The sequence below is a fragment of the Ailuropoda melanoleuca genome, chromosome 2 (genome assembly GCF_002007445.2).
Source record: "Ailuropoda melanoleuca isolate Jingjing chromosome 2, ASM200744v2, whole genome shotgun sequence".
NCBI classification, from domain to species: Eukaryota; Metazoa; Chordata; class Mammalia; order Carnivora; family Ursidae; genus Ailuropoda; species Ailuropoda melanoleuca.
Genome location: NC_048219.1, coordinates 141,030,703 through 141,053,638, shown reverse-complemented (window position 1 = coordinate 141,053,638; position 22,936 = coordinate 141,030,703). Strand labels below are relative to the sequence as shown.

The 22,936-nt window shown below is 35.4% G+C and overlaps 1 protein-coding gene across 1 annotated transcript in view; it reads left to right on the top strand.

Moving 5' to 3' along the window:
• PDK1 (pyruvate dehydrogenase kinase 1) overlaps positions 1-22,936 on the top strand; it is a 33,395-nt gene that overhangs the window by 2,882 nt on the left and 7,577 nt on the right. The window contains exons 3-9 of the mRNA XM_019793773.2: positions 2,180-2,251; positions 4,123-4,307; positions 4,601-4,696; positions 5,688-5,765; positions 7,318-7,394; positions 9,170-9,268; positions 22,667-22,777. Of these exons, the coding sequence (XP_019649332.2) occupies positions 2,180-2,251; positions 4,123-4,307; positions 4,601-4,696; positions 5,688-5,765; positions 7,318-7,394; positions 9,170-9,268; positions 22,667-22,777 (718 nt within the window). The remainder of the gene's footprint in view (positions 1-2,179; positions 2,252-4,122; positions 4,308-4,600; positions 4,697-5,687; positions 5,766-7,317; positions 7,395-9,169; positions 9,269-22,666; positions 22,778-22,936) is intronic.

Below are 22,936 nucleotides of genomic sequence, written 5' to 3'. Positions count from 1 at the left end.
CATTATTATCGCCATTTTACAGATGAGGAAACTGAGGCACCTACAGGTCTTTTGTCAAAGACAGTACCACTCATAGTGGAGCTGGGATTCAAGCCCGGATTTGTTTCTTTCTACTATATCATGCTATAGTCAGAATGACGAAATGTATTAAAGGGTGTATATTTTTTTAATAAACTGAATTTATTTTATTGAAGTATATCTTTATCAAACAAAAAAGTTAAAATCTTTTTTCTACCATTTAAAAATAATTAGAAATTAGTGGAATCATAAGAAACTATGATCTCTCTTTCAAAATATGACAGTGGAGGTGCATACATATGCGGCCTTAAATATAGCCTTTCTTGTTAATATTATTAATTTAAAAGTATTATTCTCTTAAGCACTGTACATTTTAGACAGAAGAGTTTACCAGAGTTCAGTCTTAAATGGAAAAAAAATTAGCTGCAAGATTTTCTCCAGTTATGATTCATGGAGATCTTAGCTTTTTTTGTAGGTATCATACTTTGTAGGAGAAACTGATAGAACTTCAATTTTAAAAACCAAGCGAAAGAAGTATGATTGCTATAATATGTGATAATGAGATGCTATCTAGTTCAAATACAGGACAATTATAAATGTGAATTAAAGAAGAGGCCTTTGTTTAGGAACTATGATGGAATATAAATGAGAATATATAATTTTCTATGGAAGCTTACTCCTGTTTTTAAAAGTCTTCATTAAAAATATAATGTGCTGCATTTTGAATTCTGATCTGTGCCTAAAACATTGTAGGTGTTCAACTGTCTCTTGAATAAAGAGCATAGTTTTTCTTGCCAGTGAAGAGAAAAGTAAGGGTTAAAGCAAGTATCAAAATCACTTGACTGGGAATGCTTTGAACTGCAGAGAGGCACATTGCTTGTCAAGAACAGCTTTCTAAACCAACATATGGATTTACAGATTTTTAAAACGATTTCGTTGCCCCTGGATGCCTACCAAAGACAGTTGTAAATAAAGTGCCAACAGAGCAGCCAAAGCAGACGCTATATTATTGAAGGTCATTGAATAGTAGTGAAGTGTTTTCAGCTCTGGCCCTGTACTGCCACTGTGCTTGGCAGCATGACCTTGAAAAAGGCATTTGACTTTCCTCATTTTGCTCCATCCTTAACAGGTGATTTGCCACCTTGAATTGTTAGGTAAATTAAAAACCTACATTTTCATGACTTGCTTTTGTTCAGCTCTGTTTAAAAGAACTGTGTGGTAAGTTATAGGCTTTTAACAAGTATTTGTTGACTGGACATAAGCTATTAACCTGGAGAGTGCATGCTTCTAAAGGATAACCACCTTCAGCTCCAGCTGATCATTGCCCATGCAGAAACACCATCCAGATCATCTGATTTTTGTGTATTTAAAGAAAAGCCACAGGTCTAGATTTTTAACATAAAATCTCCCAATTTTGAAAGATTGCAACTAATTAAAAATTTTTTAAAACACTGAAGGCCTATAAGGCATATAAGGTTTTAAATCTCAGGTTTTAAGTTAGACTCATAGACTGAGGTAGGTGGGCCTCCAAATTTTACTGAGACTGAGACAAGTTAAGTCATTTGCCCCAGATCACATAGTTAATGGTAACAGACTCAGTGTTCATGACAATCAGCGTTTATACTGTATAGTGGTAATTTTAAGAAACTGAAAAGCTATCTTAGAGTATAGAACTTAAAAAAAAGTAGGAAATCTTAAAATTATTATTTTTAAAAGATTTTATTTATTTATTTGAGAGAGAGCGTTCTCAGGTACCAGTGTGCCCCCAAGCAGGGGGTAGGGTAAAAGGAGAGGGAAAAGCCGACTCCCTGCTGAACAGAGAGGCNCGGGGGGGGGGGGGTCCGGCTCTACCCCAGGACCCTGAGATCATGACCTGAGCCAAAGGCAGCCGCTTAACCAACTGAGCCACCCAGGCACCCCAAAATGTTGAAATTCTTAAATCAAATTTAACCTGTGTTTAGGAGAAAATGCACCTTCTACTACTTTGTGCCAGGCACCTTGCTTAGATGTGAATGGGTCTAAAAATCCTACTTCAACCATAATTTGTAGCACTATTCTAAATTAAAAGATGTTAAAATTAAAAATGCCTTTTTAGTATTTTTACAATATTGAGCTTTCAAAACGTAAAAGAACAAATTTACCCTACTGATTTGCATTTTAGGTATATCCAGAGTCTTCAGGAGCTTCTTGAATTTAAAGACAAAAGTGCCGAAGATGCTAAAACTATTTATGAGTAAGTGCACTATTTTGACCCTATTCTGACTACAATTTTTATACTCTTTAAATGTCATATAAAAAACATAAAGGTATTGAGCTTAAACCTGCTATTGGATCACTTTAGGGAAATTAACTTTTAGTTTCTCTCCACTCCAGAACGTATAATAGTGTTTGTGTCTATAGCAGCTCATACAGGTAGGGCAAATACTGTAAATCAGTAAATATAAGAAAAGACAAAGTTCAATATGATGATCAGTGGACATCTAAATGTGGGCTCGGTGCCATTTGGGTGATAGGGGACTGGTGAACACTCTTCACCTGGAGAGGGCATGGCACCTTCAGCTCCAGCTGATCATTGCCAATGTAGAAACACTATCCGGATTGTCTGATTTGTGTGTGTGTGTTTAAAGAAAGCAGTAAGTTGAGGTTTTTAATGTAAAATCTCACAATTTTGAAGATTGCAGCTAATTAAAAAATTTTTTTTAAATACTGAAGGCCTATAAAAACATGTCTGTGGGTCTCACTTTATGACCTGTGGTCTGTAAGATAATGGAAGTAATATAACCAATTTAATAACCAGCATACCAGAATTGATAACCCAGGTAGTCCTTTCAGGCAGTTATCTGCTTATTCTAATGAATGTTGCTTAGAGCTTAAAGACCACTTCTTTTGTTGTCCTCAGAGTTTATTACACATTTTTTTTTTTTACTGTCTTTAAAGATGATGGCAGCATTTCACTTTTTCAACATGTTTTGGTCTGAAAATAATATCTGCCTAGGTATGAAGCACGTTGTGTGTTTAATCTTTAAAACAATGCTATTAAGTTAATGCTGTCTGTGCATAAAGAATTTAAGAAACTTAAGTTAGCATTAAAATCAAATAGCCAGCTAGTAGTGGGATCAGGATTTGAACCCAAGCCCTCTTACTTAAAAATAAATGTTAAGCTACAGAACCTTCTGAAAATGGTTAGTCAGAACTGAATCTAAAAAATAAGGAGAGCAATCAAGCTGAATGGAAGAGGTATAATAAAGAGTGACTAGAAATGATGAGTTTGTTGTTTTGAGTTTTGTTGCTTGTATTTTGGATTAACAGTTTGGTTTTGAAGCAGATTACAAACTAGGAATTCCCAAAATATTTTGAGCCATGAGAGCATCATTGGAATAAGTTAATAGTCCTCAAGATGATGACTTTGAGTGGGAAAGCACTCATTCAGAAGTGTAAATTCTGATGGGTATGTTACAAGATGGATTTTGTTATTTCATAATTAAGACTTCTTTTCTCTTTCATTTAGTTCTTTAAATTAACCATGCAGTAATGTCTTCTAAATGGCAGTAGTGGGAAGGCTGGATGACTTGAAAATTTTTCTTTTAACACAACAGTCGAATTTTCCTCTCCCATGTTTAAACTTAATAGGATCAATGAAATTAGAATTTCTTTTACTTTTCTGTTCTCAGTGGTTCTTTCTCTCTGGAACCATAGGGAATAGTTCCCAAACAGGCAGGCTTTATTGGCTTATTCATCTTTATTCCTTACAGAGCATGTGTTCCCTAGAAGCAAGCGCTCTGTCTTCTCTTAATGCTGAGTGTCCCCGGAATACTGTCCTCACAGGGAGTGCTTAGATGATCTTAGTTGATAATGGTTAAAGAAAACCCTTAACATTTTTAGGATTAAGTTTCAAAAGTTTTATGTTGGAGGTTTTTGTACTGTCATAGATACCATATATTTATGATCTGAAATATATTTAAATAAGCGTAAGAAAACCTACACCAGTGATCTTTTTACTGAATTGGGGATTTCTTGCCTAGTGTAGGTTAGTTAAACTTAGATTTTAGTATTAAATTCACTTGTCAAAACATTTAGCTGTTTTGACAAGTCAGGCTTGTTTAGCTTTACAGATACTGTGATTCGGATCAGGAACCGACACAACGATGTCATTCCCACGATGGCCCAGGGTGTGATTGAATATAAGGAGAGCTTCGGGGTGGACCCTGTCACCAGCCAGAATGTTCAGTACTTTTTGGATCGTTTCTACATGAGTCGCATTTCAATTAGAATGTTACTCAATCAGCACTGTAAGTATCCAGAAGTCAAGAGAAGCAGCAAAATAAAATGAGTATGTTGGTGTATTTTAAATTTATTTAGAAAACTTCCCTTTAGTAAACATTCAATTTTACCTTTTTGTGTATTAAGTAAATTGCCATACAAAGGAGGTATTCTTACTGAATGTAGAATATAGTGTTTATGTTTAAGGAAAATACCTGTTCTACTGTTTGCTACCATTTAGAGAAACAGTATTCAAATCTGGAAAAGGGCATTAGAGAGTTTAGCTTATTTTGTTCGTTTTTTATTTTTATTTTTTTGATAGCTTTATTGTTTGGTGGAAAAGGCAAAGGAAGCCCAGCTCATCGAAAACACATTGGAAGCATAAATCCAAACTGCAATGTAGTTGAAGTTATTAAAGGTAAATATTTATATTTTGCCTTTCAGGAAGGATGCAAAAATCAAATTGTTGACTGTTATTTCTTGCTATTAAAACAATTATTTATACCTTGAGATAAAATGTTAGGAACAAATGTGTGGATTTGAAAATGATTTTATGATGTTAATTGTACATTATGTATCAGATGAATATTTTGTTGATATAATGCTTTGTTAGGCAAAGTGTGGTGATACCATGAGGGTATCTGTTTCACTTCAAAAAGTATATAATACCCTATACTAGGAGCCATAATTCATAATTTGGTTTGCATCTTTCTGTACTTTTTTCGGTTATACCACATATACTCATATATCATAATTGTTGGTCTTACATTGTTTGTTTTTGGAAAATGGGGTGCTGTATGTATATTTTTCTACAAGTTTATAGTCATCATTCCACGTTCAGTACATGTGGATATACCTCAGGTTTTTGAATGTCTTAATGAATATATCAGAATGTATTAATCCATCCTTCTGTTGCTGCGTATTCAGGTTGTTTTCATTTTTTTTATTACCAACACGCTGCAGTGAACATCTTTAGATATGTGCCGACTTTGCTGGTATTTTAGAAAGCAAGATTCCTAAAATTTAAGACATTTAAAATGCATTTAAAATTTTGATACCTCCAAAAAGGTGTCAAACAATGAATGAGAGTGTCTATATCCTAAACTTCCACCACCTGTACATGTATGTTATGTGTATTGTGAATAGTTTCTTCACCCTGCTGTATTTACTTTGTTTATGGTGTCTTTTTCTATTTGGATGCTTTTATTTTCTTATAATCTATCTGTCATTTTTACTTCATGGCTATCAGGTTTTGTCATGTCATACTTAAGAAGACCTTCCCAAACTAAGATAATTACAGTATATTTTCTATAGACGGTTTTAAAATTTCATTTATCAATACTATTGCCACCTTAATGCATGATATAGAAATTTATTTTAATGCTTTTTTTTGTTTTGATTCACACTAGATGGCTATGAAAATGCTAGGCGTCTGTGTGATTTGTATTATATTAACTCTCCTGAACTAGAACTTGAAGAACTAAATGGTAAGCCTGATGGTGTCTTTTCCTCAATGATTAGTGTTGTGATTATCTGAGGAGGAATGATAAAAAGAATTTAGATATGTCTGAATATAAATGGACTTTTCATCAACTTCTTTACTGAATATGAAAGCTGAGGGGACCAATCATGTTAAGAGTGTGCGTGCGTGTGTGTGTGTGTATGTGTATGTGTATAACTTAGTTGGATTCTGTCTGAAAAGCATTTTGGCTTCTTCTTCCCCATTTTGTTTATATTTAATTGATGATGTTGATTCTTTTCTTATTTTTGTTTCTGTTTTTGGTTAGTTGTAGAAAAAAAATGATGCCAAGAAAATTACATTTGACTATTATATGCACTCCAGTAATGTAGAATTTACCCTTTAAGAATTCTGTTTCCTGAGTAGTGAATCGTTTTTATTGTTGAGGATGTAAAAAGACCGGAGGTGTAAAGAGGAAAGAAAAATGCTCATCTCTTTGAGAATCTGTTAATCTCTGATGGTCTTTTCACCCTGGCTAGTGCCTTTTGGACAAAAAAAAAAATTCAGATTTTGGAACCTGGAAGGAGGTTGATAAGTTGCACTGTGTTCCTGTGGGGATGGGATAATTTGGTAGAGGGAAAAACAGGTACTAAATTAAGATGTCCCTTTAACAAAAATAAAATTAAATAGGCTTTTCCTACGCTGTATTCTGGACCTTATAGTGGGAGAGCAATGGAAGAAGTTCTTCAGTTGAAAATAGAATTCCTTGGTGTTTTTCTAAAGCTATATTAACTCTTTTGTTTCATAATAATACCATTTAGTAAAGAATCACATTGCACAAATGATAGTTTAGGAACCTGAACTGTGAGCAGTTTCCAGGTGTCCCATCCATGTTTCCACTGGGCGGTTTATTCAGAGGAGAGTCCAATTTATTGGATCAATTAGAATTCTAAGGTATGGTGAGTCTTACTCCTTTGCTCTACTAAAAGTTCTGTTTTACATACTACCTGCCCCCCCCTTGCTCCTGCCACTGCATCCCCAACTGGGCTTCTAAATTTAATAAAATGTTGAATATAGAATTCATATCCCTTGATAAATTGATTCTAGCCTAATTTAATTCAGATCTGTATCCATAGAAATGCCTGAAATAAAACAGAAAACATTGCACATGGATGAACAATTTAAAAAATGACTTTAAAAAAATAATATATTTATGTGAGTTGGACCATGGAACGTACAGACTTTAACACTTTTGGAAAGTAAAATTCTGACCTTAAGGCTTTTAAAGGAGAGTCCTTTAAAAAGATTCACCATCACAGAGAAAATGGGAAGCTGGGTTGGCTAGGTGGTTATGTGAGGTCACAAGAATGACTGCAAATTCATGTTGTCACTATTAGTTATAAATCTATGTGAACGTGAGGTCAAATACTAATACAGTGAAGAACTGGGGTGACAGTTCTCCCCCAAATAATACTACCCTCCATAGTAAATGTTTTCTTTTCATCACTACACAATATATTCTTAAAAATGCTTTAAGCACATCTCTCTGTACTTTTATATTTTTCTCTTCTGCTCTGTAGCAAAATCACCAGGACAGCCAATACAAGTGGTTTATGTACCATCCCATCTCTATCACATGGTGTTTGAACTTTTCAAGGTTTGTAAAATAGTATTACATAACCTTTATCAGTCCTTTCCTGAGGTTAGGGATCTGCTCTGAAAGTTAAGTACTCTACCAGGTTTTCCTCAGTTTCATTTAAAGATGTCATTTCATGCTCAGTGTCATGTCATGTTGCTGGAGATCAGCCTTTTGTCCACCCTGATGGGCACTTTGGTGTAGTGCTAAGCTCATACTTGGAAGTCAGAAAAGAATTGGGTCTGAATTCAGTTCTGCCACTTAATCTGTGTGTGACGTTGGGCAAATAAGTCAACCTTTTTGAGCCTATGTTTCCTCTTCTGTAAAATGAGGATAATACTGTCCAGGTTATTATGAAGATTGGGAGTAGCATGCTCCCAATGGCAGCTCAGTAAAGTTCTCTTTTTACAAAACAGAGTATTTAGAAGAATGATTCTGAATGTTCTACCCTTAGAAGACTCCAGAGTCCCACTATGACGTGTTTGTGGGGTTTTTTGAGAAAGTCATTTATAAGACTTAAAGAGTTTTTGCTATATTTGCTTTTTACAACAAATTTCAAAAACTAAATAAAATTATGCTAGAAATGTTAAGAGTCCTTTTTTCCCCAATAACACACCAATGACACTTGCTGATAGAAAAGTGAGTGATGAGGAGTGGTACAGGTTCTTGTGGCTGAAAATGACTATCCTAAATCAAGCCTATATAGTCCGTCTCTCTTACTTTAGTTACCGTGTCTTCAGCCAGCAGCCAATTAGTAGAGAGCAGAGGTGGCCTTCAGTCTGATCATGAAAAAGAAAAATACGCTGAAACACAGAAAATCTGACTGAATTCTTAGGACAGCAAGAGTTCAAGAATGCTCTTTTGTTCCTAGGACAGCATACAAAAATCTTTCTATCAAAGTGGTTAAATATTTAAGCGATTGGCACTTGAAGGATTAAAATTAATTTTTTTCCTTGAAATTTCAGTTACTAAAGATCTTATTCCCCATGATGCTTAATAAAAAAATATAATTGTATTATAGAATAGATTTTATATAGTGTCATTAATAATGGCTTTCATCTGGAACCTATCTTAAATAGCCTTTGGTAGAGAAGATAGCATCTTTGCCTCAGGGATACCCAACCCTGATGGGTGTGCAGGACCGCACTTATTTCCAAATTCAGTCCCCTCTTTTGCCTTTTTAACTGTATCTAGTTTTATCAATTTCTACTCCAGTGCTACATGTCATGTTATCTTTTAGTGCTTATACTGTGTTGGCCTTGTGGACCATGTATCCTTTAGGAATTGATCAAAACAGGTTTACAGTGTAAATATCCTTAGTTTTATACTGGTGGTGAATTGGATTAGTTTCTACATCATAATGAGACCATTGCTGTGAATGCTATATGAAAAAAATTTTTTTCCTTCAAAGTAATTTATGGCAATTAAAAGGATTCTTAAAAATAGAGACAAAACTCTTTTCAAAAATAAGGTTTGCTTGTTATCTACTAAATTATAAAAGTATTTGGACAGAATTTTCGGCTTCAATGTAAACTAGTGAAAGAGTTGAGATGCCTGGTTTTGGGAAATGTGCAGAATTTAGTTGAAATCTTTAAATCAAAGTATCTCACAAGTCCTCCAAAATGGACAATAATTTTTAAAAATTCTTTAAATATAATTATAAGAATTGTGATACTTTGGCATATTTCCAAAAACTTAAAAAAACTTAAATTTCAAATTGTGCATATATATTTGAAAATTATAATTAGTTTCTCTTTTTTAAGCTGTATTTTGAATGGAACCCTAATGTATTTCAGAATGCAATGAGAGCAACGATGGAACACCATGCTGACAAAGGTGTTTACCCTCCTATTCAAGTCCACATCACACTGGGTAATGAGGATTTGACTGTGAAGGTAAATGCTTTCTGGCTTGTTTGTTTGTTTCTTTTAATTGATGTACAGGCATGTACATAATTTCCTGAAGACAACTTATTCTTGGGAGAAAGAAATCCTATCTCTAATATCTAATTAGCACATTGCTTCATTTACCTGGCAGATTCTGGAAATTATCCCGAGTCTCTTTCTATTCCAGTCCATAATCCAGATGATTCAAGTAAAAGTAAATCCTGAAGACAAACAGTTTAGCAGTAATCATGAATATCCACTTGGATAAGTAAAAGTTTCTAAAATATTTGAGTGTTTACAGTGTTATGTAGATCGTATATAATGTTTCAGTTTTAAACAGTGTTTTTCAATCTACTTTTATGTTGTTTCATTTGCTTCTCATAAAAGCTCCTTACTTAGGAGCACAGGTAATCTTATTGTTGATTTTACAGACGAGGAAACTAAGACACAGTGAGTAGCTCATAATTACACAGCAAATAAATGCCACAAAACATGAAATCAGGCTCTCTGACCCCAGGCTTTTTCCACTGCATTGTTCAGATAGTTCAGTTTCTTAGAGTATAATAATTCTCTTTTTTAAATAATCATTTTAAATTTTGTTTTAAAGTAATAAATGGAAAGAGTATAAAAATCAAATACATTTGTTCATGGCCATTTGTGGGTCACTACTCAGTCTTTTATTTTTTCTGGGATCTACTGGTGTATTTTTAAGTAGTATTCTGATATCACTATTTCTGAAATATAAAAATTTTCAACAGCAAATATTAACTTTCTGTTAAGGTAGGTGAGGAGTTAGCTCTCTTAGAGCACCTCCCCTCCCCAACCCAGTCTCAAATGCTATTTTCCCAGTATTTAAGTTCATACATGAAATTCTAGATTAAAAATAATCATCTTGGGGCGCCTGGGTGGCACAGCGGTTGAGCGTCTGCCTTCGGCTCAGGGCGTGATCCCAGCGTTATGGGATCGAGCCCCCACATCAGGCTCCTCCGCTATGAGCCTGCTTCTTCCTCTCCCACTGCCCCTGCTTGTGTTCCCTCTCTCGCTGGCTGTCTCTATCTCTATCGAATAAATAAATAAATCTTTAAAAAAATAATAATAATAATCATCTTGTAGAATTTTGAAGGCATCTATTGTTCCTTATTTTAAAAGCATATAATTCAGTTTTTCCGCCATCAAAAAAGAATGAAATCTCGCCATTTGCAACGATGTGCATGGAGCTAGAGTGTATTATGTTAAGTGAAATAAGTCAGAGAAAGACAAATACCATATGATTTCACTCATTTGTGGAATTTAAGAAACAAAACAGATGAATATATGTGAGGGGGGGAAGAGAGAGAGGAAAACAAACCATAACAGATTCAACGATAGAAAACAAACTGAGGGTTGCTGGAGGGGTATGGGTGGGGCGTGGGCTAGATGGGTGTGAGTATTAGGGGGGCACCTGTTTATGACAAGCACTGGGTACTGTGTGTCAGTGATGAACCACCGAATTCCACTCCTGAAACCAGTATTGCACTGTATGTTTGCTAAGTAGAATTTAAATAAAAATTTGACAAAAGAAAAAAGAAAAGTGTATGATTCAGTGGTTTTTAAGAATATTCACAAGGTTGTGCTACCATACCACTGTCTAATTTCAGAACATTTTTATCACTCCCCAAAAAACCTCCACACCCATTAGCAGTCACTCCCCAAATTCTCCTTCTCCCCAGTCCTTGGCAACCACTGATCTGTCTGTGTATGACTTTCCCTATTTCAGAGAGTTCATAAAAATGAAATTTTACAATATGTGGTCTTTTGTGACTGACTTCTGCCACTTAATGTAACGTTATAGCAGGTATCGGTACTTCACACCTTTTGTGGTTGAATGATACTCTGTAATATGGATATGACACATCTTGTTTATCCATTCATCAAGCTGAGGAACATCTGGGTTGTTTCCATTTTTTGGTTATTATGAATAATGCTGCCATTCATGTAGAAGTCTTTGTGTGAACATAGGCTTTCAGTTCTCTTATGTTCATACATAGGAATCGAACTGCTTATAGGTAACTTTAAGTTTTGAGTAACTGCCGAACTGTTTTCCAAAGTGACCTTACCGTTTTACATTCCTGCCAGCACTGTATGAAAGTTCCAATTTTTCCACATCATTGTCAATGTTTGTTAGAATCAGTCTTTTTGATTATAGCCATTCTAATGGCTATGAGTGATATCTCACTGGTTTTGATTTGTGTGGTAATGGTGAGCATCTTTTCATGTGCTAATTGGCCATGTGTCAATCTTTGAAGAAATGTCAGTTAAGATCCTTTGCTCAGTTTTTAAATGGATTGTCTTTTCATTGTTGCATTGTAAGAATTCTCTTTCTGTATATATTTTTTATTATAGATACTAGTTCCTGATAAGATATATGATTTGAAAATGTTTGATTCTGTGGCTTATCTTTTCACTTTTTCTTTTTAAGATTTTTATTTATTTATTTGAAAGGAGGAGAGAGAGTGCACAGAACAAGAGGGAGAGAGAGACAGAGCACATGAGCAGGGGGAGGAGCAGAGGGAGAGGGAGAAGCAGAGTCCCCACTGAGCAGAGAGCCTGATGCGGGACTCTATCCCAGCACTCTGAGATTGTGACCTGAGCCAAAGGCAGCTGCTTTCCCAACTGAGCCACCCAGGCGCCCCAGTTTTATTCTTCTTTAAATGCTTGGTAGAATCCACCAGTGAAGCCATTCGGGCCTGAGTTTGTGGTGTGAGAAGATTTTGATAACTAGTTTGATCCCTTCATTTATTATCACTCTGTTCAGATTTTCTTTTCTTTCTTTCTTTCTTTTAAAGATTTTATTTATTTATTTTAGAGAGAGAGGAATGGGTGGGCGGGAAGAAGGGGCAGAGGGAGAAGGAGAGAAACTCAAGTGGACTCCATGGTCCCTGAGCAGAGCCTGATGCAGGGCTTGATCTCATGACCCTGAGATCATGACCTGAGCTGAAATCAAGAGTTGAACACTTAACTGACTAAGCCACCCAAATGCCCCAGATTTTCTCTTTCTTCCTGAGGTAGTTTCTGTAGTTTGTGTCTTTTTAAGAATTTGTACATTTCAACTGGATTGTCTTAATTTTTTGGTATAGAATTGTTCATAGTATTCCCTTATAGTCCTTACTTGGTAGGATTGCTAGTTATATCCTCACTTTCATTCTTGACTTTACCAATTTAAGTCTTCTCCCTTTTTTCTTGGTCAGTCTGGCTAGAAGCTTGTAAATTTTGTCAGTCTTTTCAAAAAACTAACTTTTGTTGAGTTTTTGCCATTGTTTTCTAGTCTTTATTTCATTAATTTCGCCTCTAATGTTTGTTCTTTCTTTCCTTTGCTTGCTTTGGATTTAGTTTGATATTTTTTTAGTTTCTTTTTCTTTTTTTTCTGTTTCTGAAGGTGGAAATTTAGGTTATTGATTTAAGACCTTTTATAGGTATAAATTTCCCTCTAAGTACTGCTTTCTCTCTATACCATAAGGTTTTTTTTATGGTGCATTTTCATTTTCGTTTATCTCAAAGTATTTTCTAATTTCTCTTGTGATTTCTTCTTCGACCCATTGGTTCTTTAGGAGTATGCTGTTTAATTTGTATGTATCCGTTAATTCCCACATTTTGTTCTGTTATTGATTTCTAATTTTGGTTCTATTATGGTCAGTTTGTATGATTTCAGTCCTTTTACATTATTGAGACTTGTTTTATGGCTAACACATGGTCTATGGGGAATGTTACATATCCTGGAGAATGTTGCCTGTGTACCTGAGAAAGATATGTATTCTGCTATTGTTGGATAGATTGTTCTATAGATAGTACTTAGGCCTAGTTGGTTTATAATGTTGTTCAAATCCTCTGCTTTCCTGTTGATCTTCTATCTAGTTGTCATATCCATTTTTGAAAGTGGGGTATTAAAGTCTCCAACTATTATTGTGACTTGTCTATTTCTCCAATTCTGTCAGTTTTTGCTTCATGTATTTTGGAGCTCTCTTGTTAAAGTGTATATATGTTTATGATTTTATGTCTTTGATATATTGGCCTTTTATCATTGTAAAATGTCCTTCTTTGTCTCTGATAATAATTTTTGTCTTAAAGTGTATTTTTATCTGATATTTGTATAACCATCCCAGCTTTCTTTTGGTTTCTGTTTCCACAGTGTATCTTTTTCCAAGATTTTACTTCCTTTTTTTTTTTTTTTAAGATTTTATTATTTTTTAAGTAATCTCTATACCCAGTGTGGGGTTTGAACTCATAACCGTGAGATCAAGAGTCACATGTTCTTCCACCTGAGCCAGTCAGGTGCTCCGCCAGATTTTACTTGCAACTTATTTGTGTCTTTGAATCTAAAGTGTGTCTCTTTTTTTTTTTTTTAAAGATTTTTTTATTTATTTATTTGACAGAGACAGCCAGTGAGAGAGGGAACACAAGCAGGGGGAGTGGGAGAGGAAGAAGCAGGCTCCCCACGGAGGAGCCTGATGCGGGGCTCGATCCCAGAATGCTGGGATCACGCCCTGAGCCGAAGGCAGACGCTTAACGCCTGTGCCACCCAGGTGCCCCTAAAGTGTGTCTTATAGACAACATATGGTTAGATTATATTCCTTTTTTTCTAATCCAGCTGGCCAGTGTCTGTCTTTTAATCAGGGTGTTCAGGTCAGTTACATTTAACATAATTAACGTTAATGTAGAATTTATGTTTGCCATTTTGTTATTTGTTGTGTATGTATTTTATGTCTCTTCTGATTATTTATTTCTCTATTTCTGTTGCCTTTTTTGTTAAAATAATATTTTCTGGTGTACCATTTTCATTTCCTTCTTGTTTCTTTTATTATATTTCTTTGAGTTATTTTCTTAGTGGTTATCCTGGGGTTACAATTAACATTAATTTATTTATAACAACCTAGTTCAGATTAATACCAGCTTAATTTCAATAGTATACCCAGGTTTTGTTCCTATATCGGTCCATTCTCTCCCCCTTCCCATCCTTTGTACTGTTATTGTCATGAAACATACATTTTTATACATTATGTGTTCTACACAGACTTATAATTATTGTTCTCTGAAATTGTCTTTTAAATGAGATAGGAGAAAAAATTTACAGAAAATACACCTACATCATCCGTTATATCTACCTATGTAATTACTTTCCTGGTGCTCTTTATTTCTTCATGTGAATTTGATATACTATCTAATGTTCTTTCATTTCAGGCTGAAGGATTCCCTTTAGTATTTCTTTATAAGGCAGGTCTACCAGCGATGAACTTCAAGTTTTGCTTATTTGAGAATGTCCTAATTTCTCTTTCATTTTTGAAGGACAGTTTAGCTAGATATAGAATTCTTGGTTGATAGCCCTTCTTTAAGCACTTTGAAAATGTTAATCCTACTGCCTCTGGTCCCCATGGTTTCTGAAGAGAAATCAGCTGTTAATCTTACTAAGATCTTTTGTATGTGATGAATCACTTCTCTTGCTGCTTTCAAGATTCTTCTTGGCTTTTGACAGTTTGATTATGACTTGTCCAGATGTGGATCTCTTTGAGTTTATTATACCTGGAGTTTGATCAACATCATCTTTTTAATCAAAACTGGGAAAATTTTAGCCTTCATTTCTTTAGATATTCTTTCTGTCCTTTTTTCTCCTCTTCTTCTGGGATTCCTAAGTATGTACATGTCGGTATACTTGATGGAGTCCCACAGGTCTCTGACACTTTTTTCCTTCATTTTTTCCCCCATTTTCCTTCATTCTTTTTCTTTCTCAGACTGGATAATTTCAATTACTTGTCTTCACTATCACTGTTTGTTTCTTCCGCATGTTCAAATGTGCTATTGAGCCCTTCTGAATTTTTCATTTCAGTTATTATACTTCTTTTTTTTTTAATAATTTTATTTATTTTTTATTTATTTTTTTTTAAAGATTTTATTTATTTATTTGACAGAGATAGAGACAGCCAGCGAGAGAGGGAACACAAGCAGGGGGAGTGGGAGAGGAAGAAGCAGGCTCCCCACGGAGGAGCCTGATGCGGGGCTCGATCCCAGAATGCTGGGATCACGCCCTGAGCCGAAGGCAGACGCTTAACGCCTGTGCCACCCAGGTGCCCCTAAAGTGTGTCTTATAGACAACATATGGTTAGATTATATTCCTTTTTTTCTAATCCAGCTGGCCAGTGTCTGTCTTTTAATCAGGGTGTTCAGGTCAGTTACATTTAACATAATTAACGTTAATGTAGAATTTATGTTTGCCATTTTGTTATTTGTTGTGTATGTATTTTATGTCTCTTCTGATTATTTATTTCTCTATTTCTGTTGCCTTTTTTGTTAAAATAATATTTTCTGGTGTACCATTTTCATTTCCTTCTTGTTTCTTTTATTATATTTCTTTGAGTTATTTTCTTAGTGGTTATCCTGGGGTTACAATTAACATTAATTTATTTATAACAACCTAGTTCAGATTAATACCAGCTTAATTTCAATAGTATACCCAGGTTTTGTTCCTATATCGGTCCATTCTCTCCCCCTTCCCATCCTTTGTACTGTTATTGTCATGAAACATACATTTTTATACATTATGTGTTCTACACAGACTTATAATTATTGTTCTCTGAAATTGTCTTTTAAATGAGATAGGAGAAAAAATTTACAGAAAATACACCTACATCATCCGTTATATCTACCTATGTAATTACTTTCCTGGTGCTCTTTATTTCTTCATGTGAATTTGATATACTATCTAATGTTCTTTCATTTCAGGCTGAAGGATTCCCTTTAGTATTTCTTTATAAGGCAGGTCTACCAGCGATGAACTTCAAGTTTTGCTTATTTGAGAATGTCCTAATTTCTCTTTCATTTTTGAAGGACAGTTTAGCTAGATATAGAATTCTTGGTTGATAGCCCTTCTTTAAGCACTTTGAAAATGTTAATCCTACTGCCTCTGGTCCCCATGGTTTCTGAAGAGAAATCAGCTGTTAATCTTACTAAGATCTTTTGTATGTGATGAATCACTTCTCTTGCTGCTTTCAAGATTCTTCTTGGCTTTTGACAGTTTGATTATGACTTGTCCAGATGTGGATCTCTTTGAGTTTATTATACCTGGAGTTTGATCAACATCATCTTTTTAATCAAAACTGGGAAAATTTTAGCCTTCATTTCTTTAGATATTCTTTCTGTCCTTTTTTCTCCTCTTCTTCTGGGATTCCTAAGTATGTACATGTCGGTATACTTGATGGAGTCCCACAGGTCTCTGACACTTTTTTCCTTCATTTTTTCCCCCATTTTCCTTCATTCTTTTTCTTTCTCAGACTGGATAATTTCAATTACTTGTCTTCACTATCACTGTTTGTTTCTTCCGCATGTTCAAATGTGCTATTGAGCCCTTCCCCAGCCGAAGGCAGACGCTTAACCGCTGTGCCACCCAGGCGCCCCTCAGTTATTATACTTCTTAACTCTAGAATTTCAGTTTGGTTCTCTTATATAACTTCTATATAATTATATATTTCTATATAATTATAATCTGTATAATTAATTAATAAAATATATTTTTTATTGCTCTTCTCTATTTGGGAAAACATCAGCCTTGTACTTTAGTTCTTAAAAAATGGTTTCCTTTAGTTCTTTCAAAATATTTAAAATAGCTGACTTAAAGTCTTTGTTTAATAAATCTAAGTTTCCTCAGATATAGTGTCTATCAATTCCATTTTTCCCCTGTGCATAGGCCATACTTCTTGGTTTTTTTGCATCTTTTATAGTTTCTGTTGAAAATTAGACATTTAAAATAATGTGACAACTCTAAAGATCAGATACTTCCCCTCTCTCCAAGATTAGTTGTTGTTATTTGTTTAGTGACTCTATTTCTGTAAAGTCTTTATTCTTTAATGTGTATGGCCACTGAAGTTTACTTGGTTAGCTTAATGGTCAACTAATGATTGGACTGAGAGTTCCTTAAATGCTTGCCATCTCTCAGTCTTTGTAAAGGGACTCCATGTGCATATTGGGTCACACCTTCAACACTCAGCCAGGCAGTTGACAATTCTGACTTAACCCTTATGTCCTGCGTGTACAGAATCCCAGTCAGTCATCCTGATCATGAACATAGCCCTGGGCATGACCTTCTAGATTCCCGGGATATCCTTGAGCTTTTCTAAGCCCCTAAGGACATCTCATTCCATAGCTTTTCCTGTTAAGCTTTTTGGTTAGTCTATTGTTTGCCTTAACTCTTGTACATGGCCCTAGGCAGCTTTCAAATTAATCAATTATCTCTAATTGTTTTTGACAAATGTTTCTGAGGATGGGAAGTGGGTGCATACAAGACTTTTTTGCACTGGGGAGTGCAGAATCAGGCCAAAGAACAATAGCCTTCCCAGTGGCTGCTGGGCTGCCAGTTTCACTCTGATACCATGTTACTGATGGGAGTGGAGATGGGGGTGGGAATAAGCCAAGTTAAAACACCACAGAGTCCATTGTTTTTCTTGACTAAATGCTCCCCAGATTGCTGCTAATCTTTGGTTAATTTCTAGAGTTCTGAACAAAGTTGATTCTGACAGTATTTGCCTTTTTCTTGGTGCTTTGATGGATGAGACACTTCCTTTTTCCACTGTTTTTGCTAGCTTAACTCCTGCTATTCCTTTTAAGAAGACTTATGCTTATTCCAATTCCTGTGCCTTTGTATACGACCAGTTTTAAGTGTCAGGTTTCTTCATTTGTCTCTTTTAACTAAAGCTTTTAAGATCTTTTCTTTAGCTCTGTTCTGAAATTTCGTAATGATGTGACTTGGTGTGGGTCTTTTCTTACTCATCAAGCTGGACCCTTTAGAATTTCCACTGTGTCCTTGGTACTCTCTTCCCTACTGCTTCATTTTCTGATAGTCCTATTTGGAGGATGTTGGACTTCATGAATTGATCCTCTGATTTTTCTTATCTTTTTTCTCCTGCTTTTTATCTCTTTAAACTTTTCATTCTACTCTGTGAGATACCCTCAACTTTGAATTCCCAACTCTTCTGTTGAATTTTCGTTTCTATTATCTTATAAATTTCCAGGAACTTTTTATTTTTTATTGTTCCTTTTTTATAGTATTCTGTTTAGTTTTATCTTCTTTTATCACTCTGAGGATAATAATAGCTTTTTTTTTTTTTAATGAATATGCCTTAACTCTCTACACTGTTTCCTCTAAGTTTCTTTTTCTGTTTATCTCTCTTGGCTGTTCATTTAAGAAGAGTGATGCACAAATAAATATATGGCAAATACCATCTGTTTCCTGAAAAAGTAATGTGAATACATCACTTTTTTTCAGCTCAGATGCTAATGTATGTCTATTTTTTGGCTGGTTATGTGTCAGCTACGTGCTCGTTAAGGTTTACTTGATTCAGAATAAATCCCCCATGTCTTCTGCTTGGGACCTCAGTTGTGCTACAGCATGGTCTTTCTCATAACCTTTTGCTGTTTTGTCTTTCATGTGCTTTTGCACGTTGGTCTATAGCTGTTTTCTTTTACTTGTGGTCATCCATCACAGCATGGATCAAGCAAGATTCACTGAATTCTTAGACACTTAGCAGAGACTTGGCCTGTGCTGGTAGACAGGATTTGTTTGGGGAATCTGTCTCTTTAGTGTCAAGAAAGTTTCATAATGACCCAGCAGTTCCATTCCTAGGTATATACCCCAAAGGAATGAGAACAGATATTCAAGCAAAAATTTATACATGAAGGTTCATAGCAGCATTATTCATAATACCCGAAACCTGGAAATGGCCCAAATGTCCGTCAGCTGATGAAGAGATCAATAAAATGTGGTATAGCCCTCCAATGGAATATTGTTGGGCCATAAAAGGAAATGAAGTACGGGTACCTCCTACGGCATGGCTGCTACAATGCTGAAAAGATTACACTAAGTGAAAGAAACTGATCACAAAAAGCTGCATATCATACAATTTTATTTATATGAAATGTCCAGAACTGGCAAATGTATAAGGACAAGAAACAGATTAGTGTTTGCTTAGGAGTCTGACCAATAAAGAGTCCAGGGTTTCTTTTTGAAGTAATAAAACTATTCTAAAATTTGTGGTGAGGATTGTATATATCTACGAATATATTAAAAACCATCGAGTTTCATACTTTATATAGGTGAATTTTAGGGTATGTGAATTACTTCAATAAAGCTGTTTAAAAAATAAAAGGCTCATAAGGGTCTTGAACAGACTATTCTAAAAGCTTACCCTGTAAAAGCCCTACCTATATTAGGCTCTGTCTCCATATATTGTTCTTCCTCTACACATCCAAGGTCACATGACTGAATCTGCTCCTGTTATCTCTGCTCCTGTTAAATGCTTGCTTTAATTTTCTTCAGTAGAGTTTTCATTGCCATCACTAGTACTAGATTTTCAGGATCAAGGTCTGCTTTCAACCTATGTCTATAGATACATAGAGAGAAAACTAATGCTGAATGATAGGTATTAAAAAAGTCAACAGGATGGCTTATAGTTGAGTTTTTAAGTAGTCTTTATAGTCTTTCTTCCCATTCTTTAGCTTACTCAGATTTTTGACATTTTTCACCTTTTTTCCCCTTGCTAAGACTCCTGTGAGAGAGTTGGTTTTTTCTGGCCAATGACTCTAGCTGCTCTTTTAGATTTGGTGTTTGTGCTATATTCAGTAAATAACATAAGTGTTAGAGCCACATGTCTTTTAAATTAAAATGTAAGTGTCTTGGTTCATTCCCTGTTGGTGATTTTACAAACTTGACATTGAGAAAGCTGTTGAGTAAGAGACTTAAGGAGCTCTGGGTGAATAGAGGGTTAGTAAATCTCCTGCCTTTAGAGCTGTTGTCAAGTTAGTTGTGGTTCATTTCCCTTGGACCTGAAATTCACACAGATTAGCCCAGGGAGGCCAGTGTTATGGGGAACAGGAAGTTAGGGATGGCAGCTCTTGGGTAGATGACATTGAGAAGTGGTGATTTCATACACTAAGAGAAAACTTTAAAAATAATTGGCAAACTTCTCTTTCCCAGCCTTTCTGTTGACATTACTCCACGCTACCCATCTCTTTCATAATCTCTTCACATTTCCTTGGCATAGGCTGTTTCTGATGATTCTAGATTTTTTCTTCAAATTATCTTAATCAGAAATTTTTTGTTTAATTTTCACATCTTTTTCAACATATTTGTCATCAGACTGCCATTCTTCTTAAATACGTATAGACCAACTGTCTGTCCCTCTCTCTCCCATTAATCCCACCTCCCCTTTTTCTAAAGAACTCAAATCCTCTGGCATAATATCATATGTTACAATTCCCTTGGAGATTGTTTTGACCACTTTAAAAATCTACTGGCTCCAGTTTATTGTGTTTTTGGCTGCAAAGCAAAGGAGATTCTTAATGGCTTAGTTTACCCCCTTCACCTCTAATAAGAGGACCCTTCTCAAAGTCACCTCTGTCCTTTCTGCTCAGCTCTCTGCTTTCCTAATACTGGCCTTTAGCTAGAAATTACTTCTTGTTTCATACAAGATTGTTATCGTCTTTCTGGCCAAAGGTTAAGGAAAACCAGGAAATATTTATTGAAGACTACCTTTTTATCTTAATATGTATTCTAACATATTGTTTACTTACATAATATTTACAGAACACCCACACTTCTTACTCATGTTACCAGTAAATGTGCAGCAGAATATTAAAGGGTGGATAATTAACAAATTGATGGATTTCAGAAAATACCCGAAGCTCTTTATTAATCTTATGAAAATAAATCTCTTCACTGGACTTTGAATTCATAGCCAAGAACAATTTCAAGCATGCTTACATACAAGTTCTGATTAAAGTCTTTGTATATTTTTATACTGTGATTTCCTACTTGTAGATGTATCAGAGGCAAGCCTTCAAGTGGTATTTCAAAGCAGATTTTTATTTTAAAAATTAAAATATGTCATTTTCATTATGAAAGTAATATATATGCATACTATAAAGATACTTAAAGATCATTTAAAAACTCAACTATAAGCCATCCAGCCTTGACCTTTTTTTAAATAATGCTCTTTTAAACTTATTTGTGATCAAGTCTTTGATTTTTTTATTTTATTTTTTAAGTAGTCTCTATACCCAGCGTGGGGCTCAAATTCATGACCTCGAGATCAAGAGTTGGATGCTCTACCAGTTAAGCCAGCCAGGCACACCCAGCCTATTGACCTTTTAATCATTCAACACTATCCATCTACCTATTCATTCATTCATTCACATATATGTATACAACACACACACACACACATGCACACACACATGTTAAAGCAGATTTATTTGTATATTAGTGTTATAGATAGTGGAATCAATTTAGATTTTGTGAAAAAGGGAAATGACTGTAGTAGATGAGAATGTGAACTGTACAATAATTAGGAAAATAAGGCCACATTAACTGTAAAGGAAGACAGAATGAAATTAGTCTGTAAATAAATCACTAAATTCAACCTGCCATATGATTTGAGTTGACAAATGACATTAGAACAATACAAAGACCAGTATACTCTGTAAACTCAGCAGAAAGTGGTCTGGGGGTCTGTGCTGCTGCACAGTATTGTGAGGACCTCTCGCAGGCCGGTACATACAGCTCTACATAATATTTAATGGCTCAAGTTTTCTATTTTAGAATGTGCATTAGTTTACTTAAATAGTCCCTTATTTGGGTTATAATCCAGTTTTAGCTACTCTACATAGTGCTGTGATGGGTATTCTCATACATACTTTGCATACTTCTTTATTTTTTTAGGATAGACACTGTTGGGTCAAAAGGTTCATGCATTTTTAATCTGATTGCCAAACCACCCACCAGAAAGGAATAACAAATTTATTGTTACATCCAAGATAGACTTAGTTGATGACCCACTCTGTGCTCCCTGCACTGTTCGTGGGCGACCGGTGGCTATACAGAGCCACGGCACTGACTCTCTATCATGACGGAGCTCATTATGTATTAGAACTGTGCAAATTGGAGGAGTTTTATGAAGTCTACCAGTGAGGAAAATGTTTACACTCACAACTTGAATTGCATGGTACTTGTTTCGAAAAGCAGTACTTTCCTTGGGCACCTGCGTGGCTCAGTCAGTTAAGCAGCTGACTTTGGCTCAGGTCATGATCTCGGGGTCATGGGATCGAGTCCCGCGTGGGACTCTGCTCAGTGGGGAGTCTTGCTTGTCTCTCCCTCTGTTTCTGCCCCTGTTCTTTCTTGCATGCTTCTCTCCCTCGCAAATAAATAAAACATCTTAAGAAAGAAAGAAAGAGAGAGAGAGAGAGAGAAAGGGAGGAGGGAGGGAGGGAGGGAAAGAAAGAAAGGAAAGCAGTACTTTCCAGTCAGCAGTTAAACTGTGACACTGTGAGTGTGTGTTGGTGTTTTGCTGTTTATGGGACTTGGTCATAAGGCATGATCCTTTCTCACCTTAGATGAGTGACCGAGGAGGTGGGGTTCCTTTGAGGAAAATTGACAGACTCTTCAACTACATGTACTCAACTGCACCCCGGCCTCGTGTTGAGACGTCCCGAGCAGTGCCTCTGGTATGTGATCAAGAAATAACGAGTGTAAGAAAAGAAGAAAGAAAGAATTGAGTGTGTTTCTGTGAGTTGTCCCCCCCCCCAAAAAAATCAAATGAATACCAAATAAATTACCAAAGAAATCAGTTAAGCAATTGTGTAGGGTACCCATGAGGGAGAAAG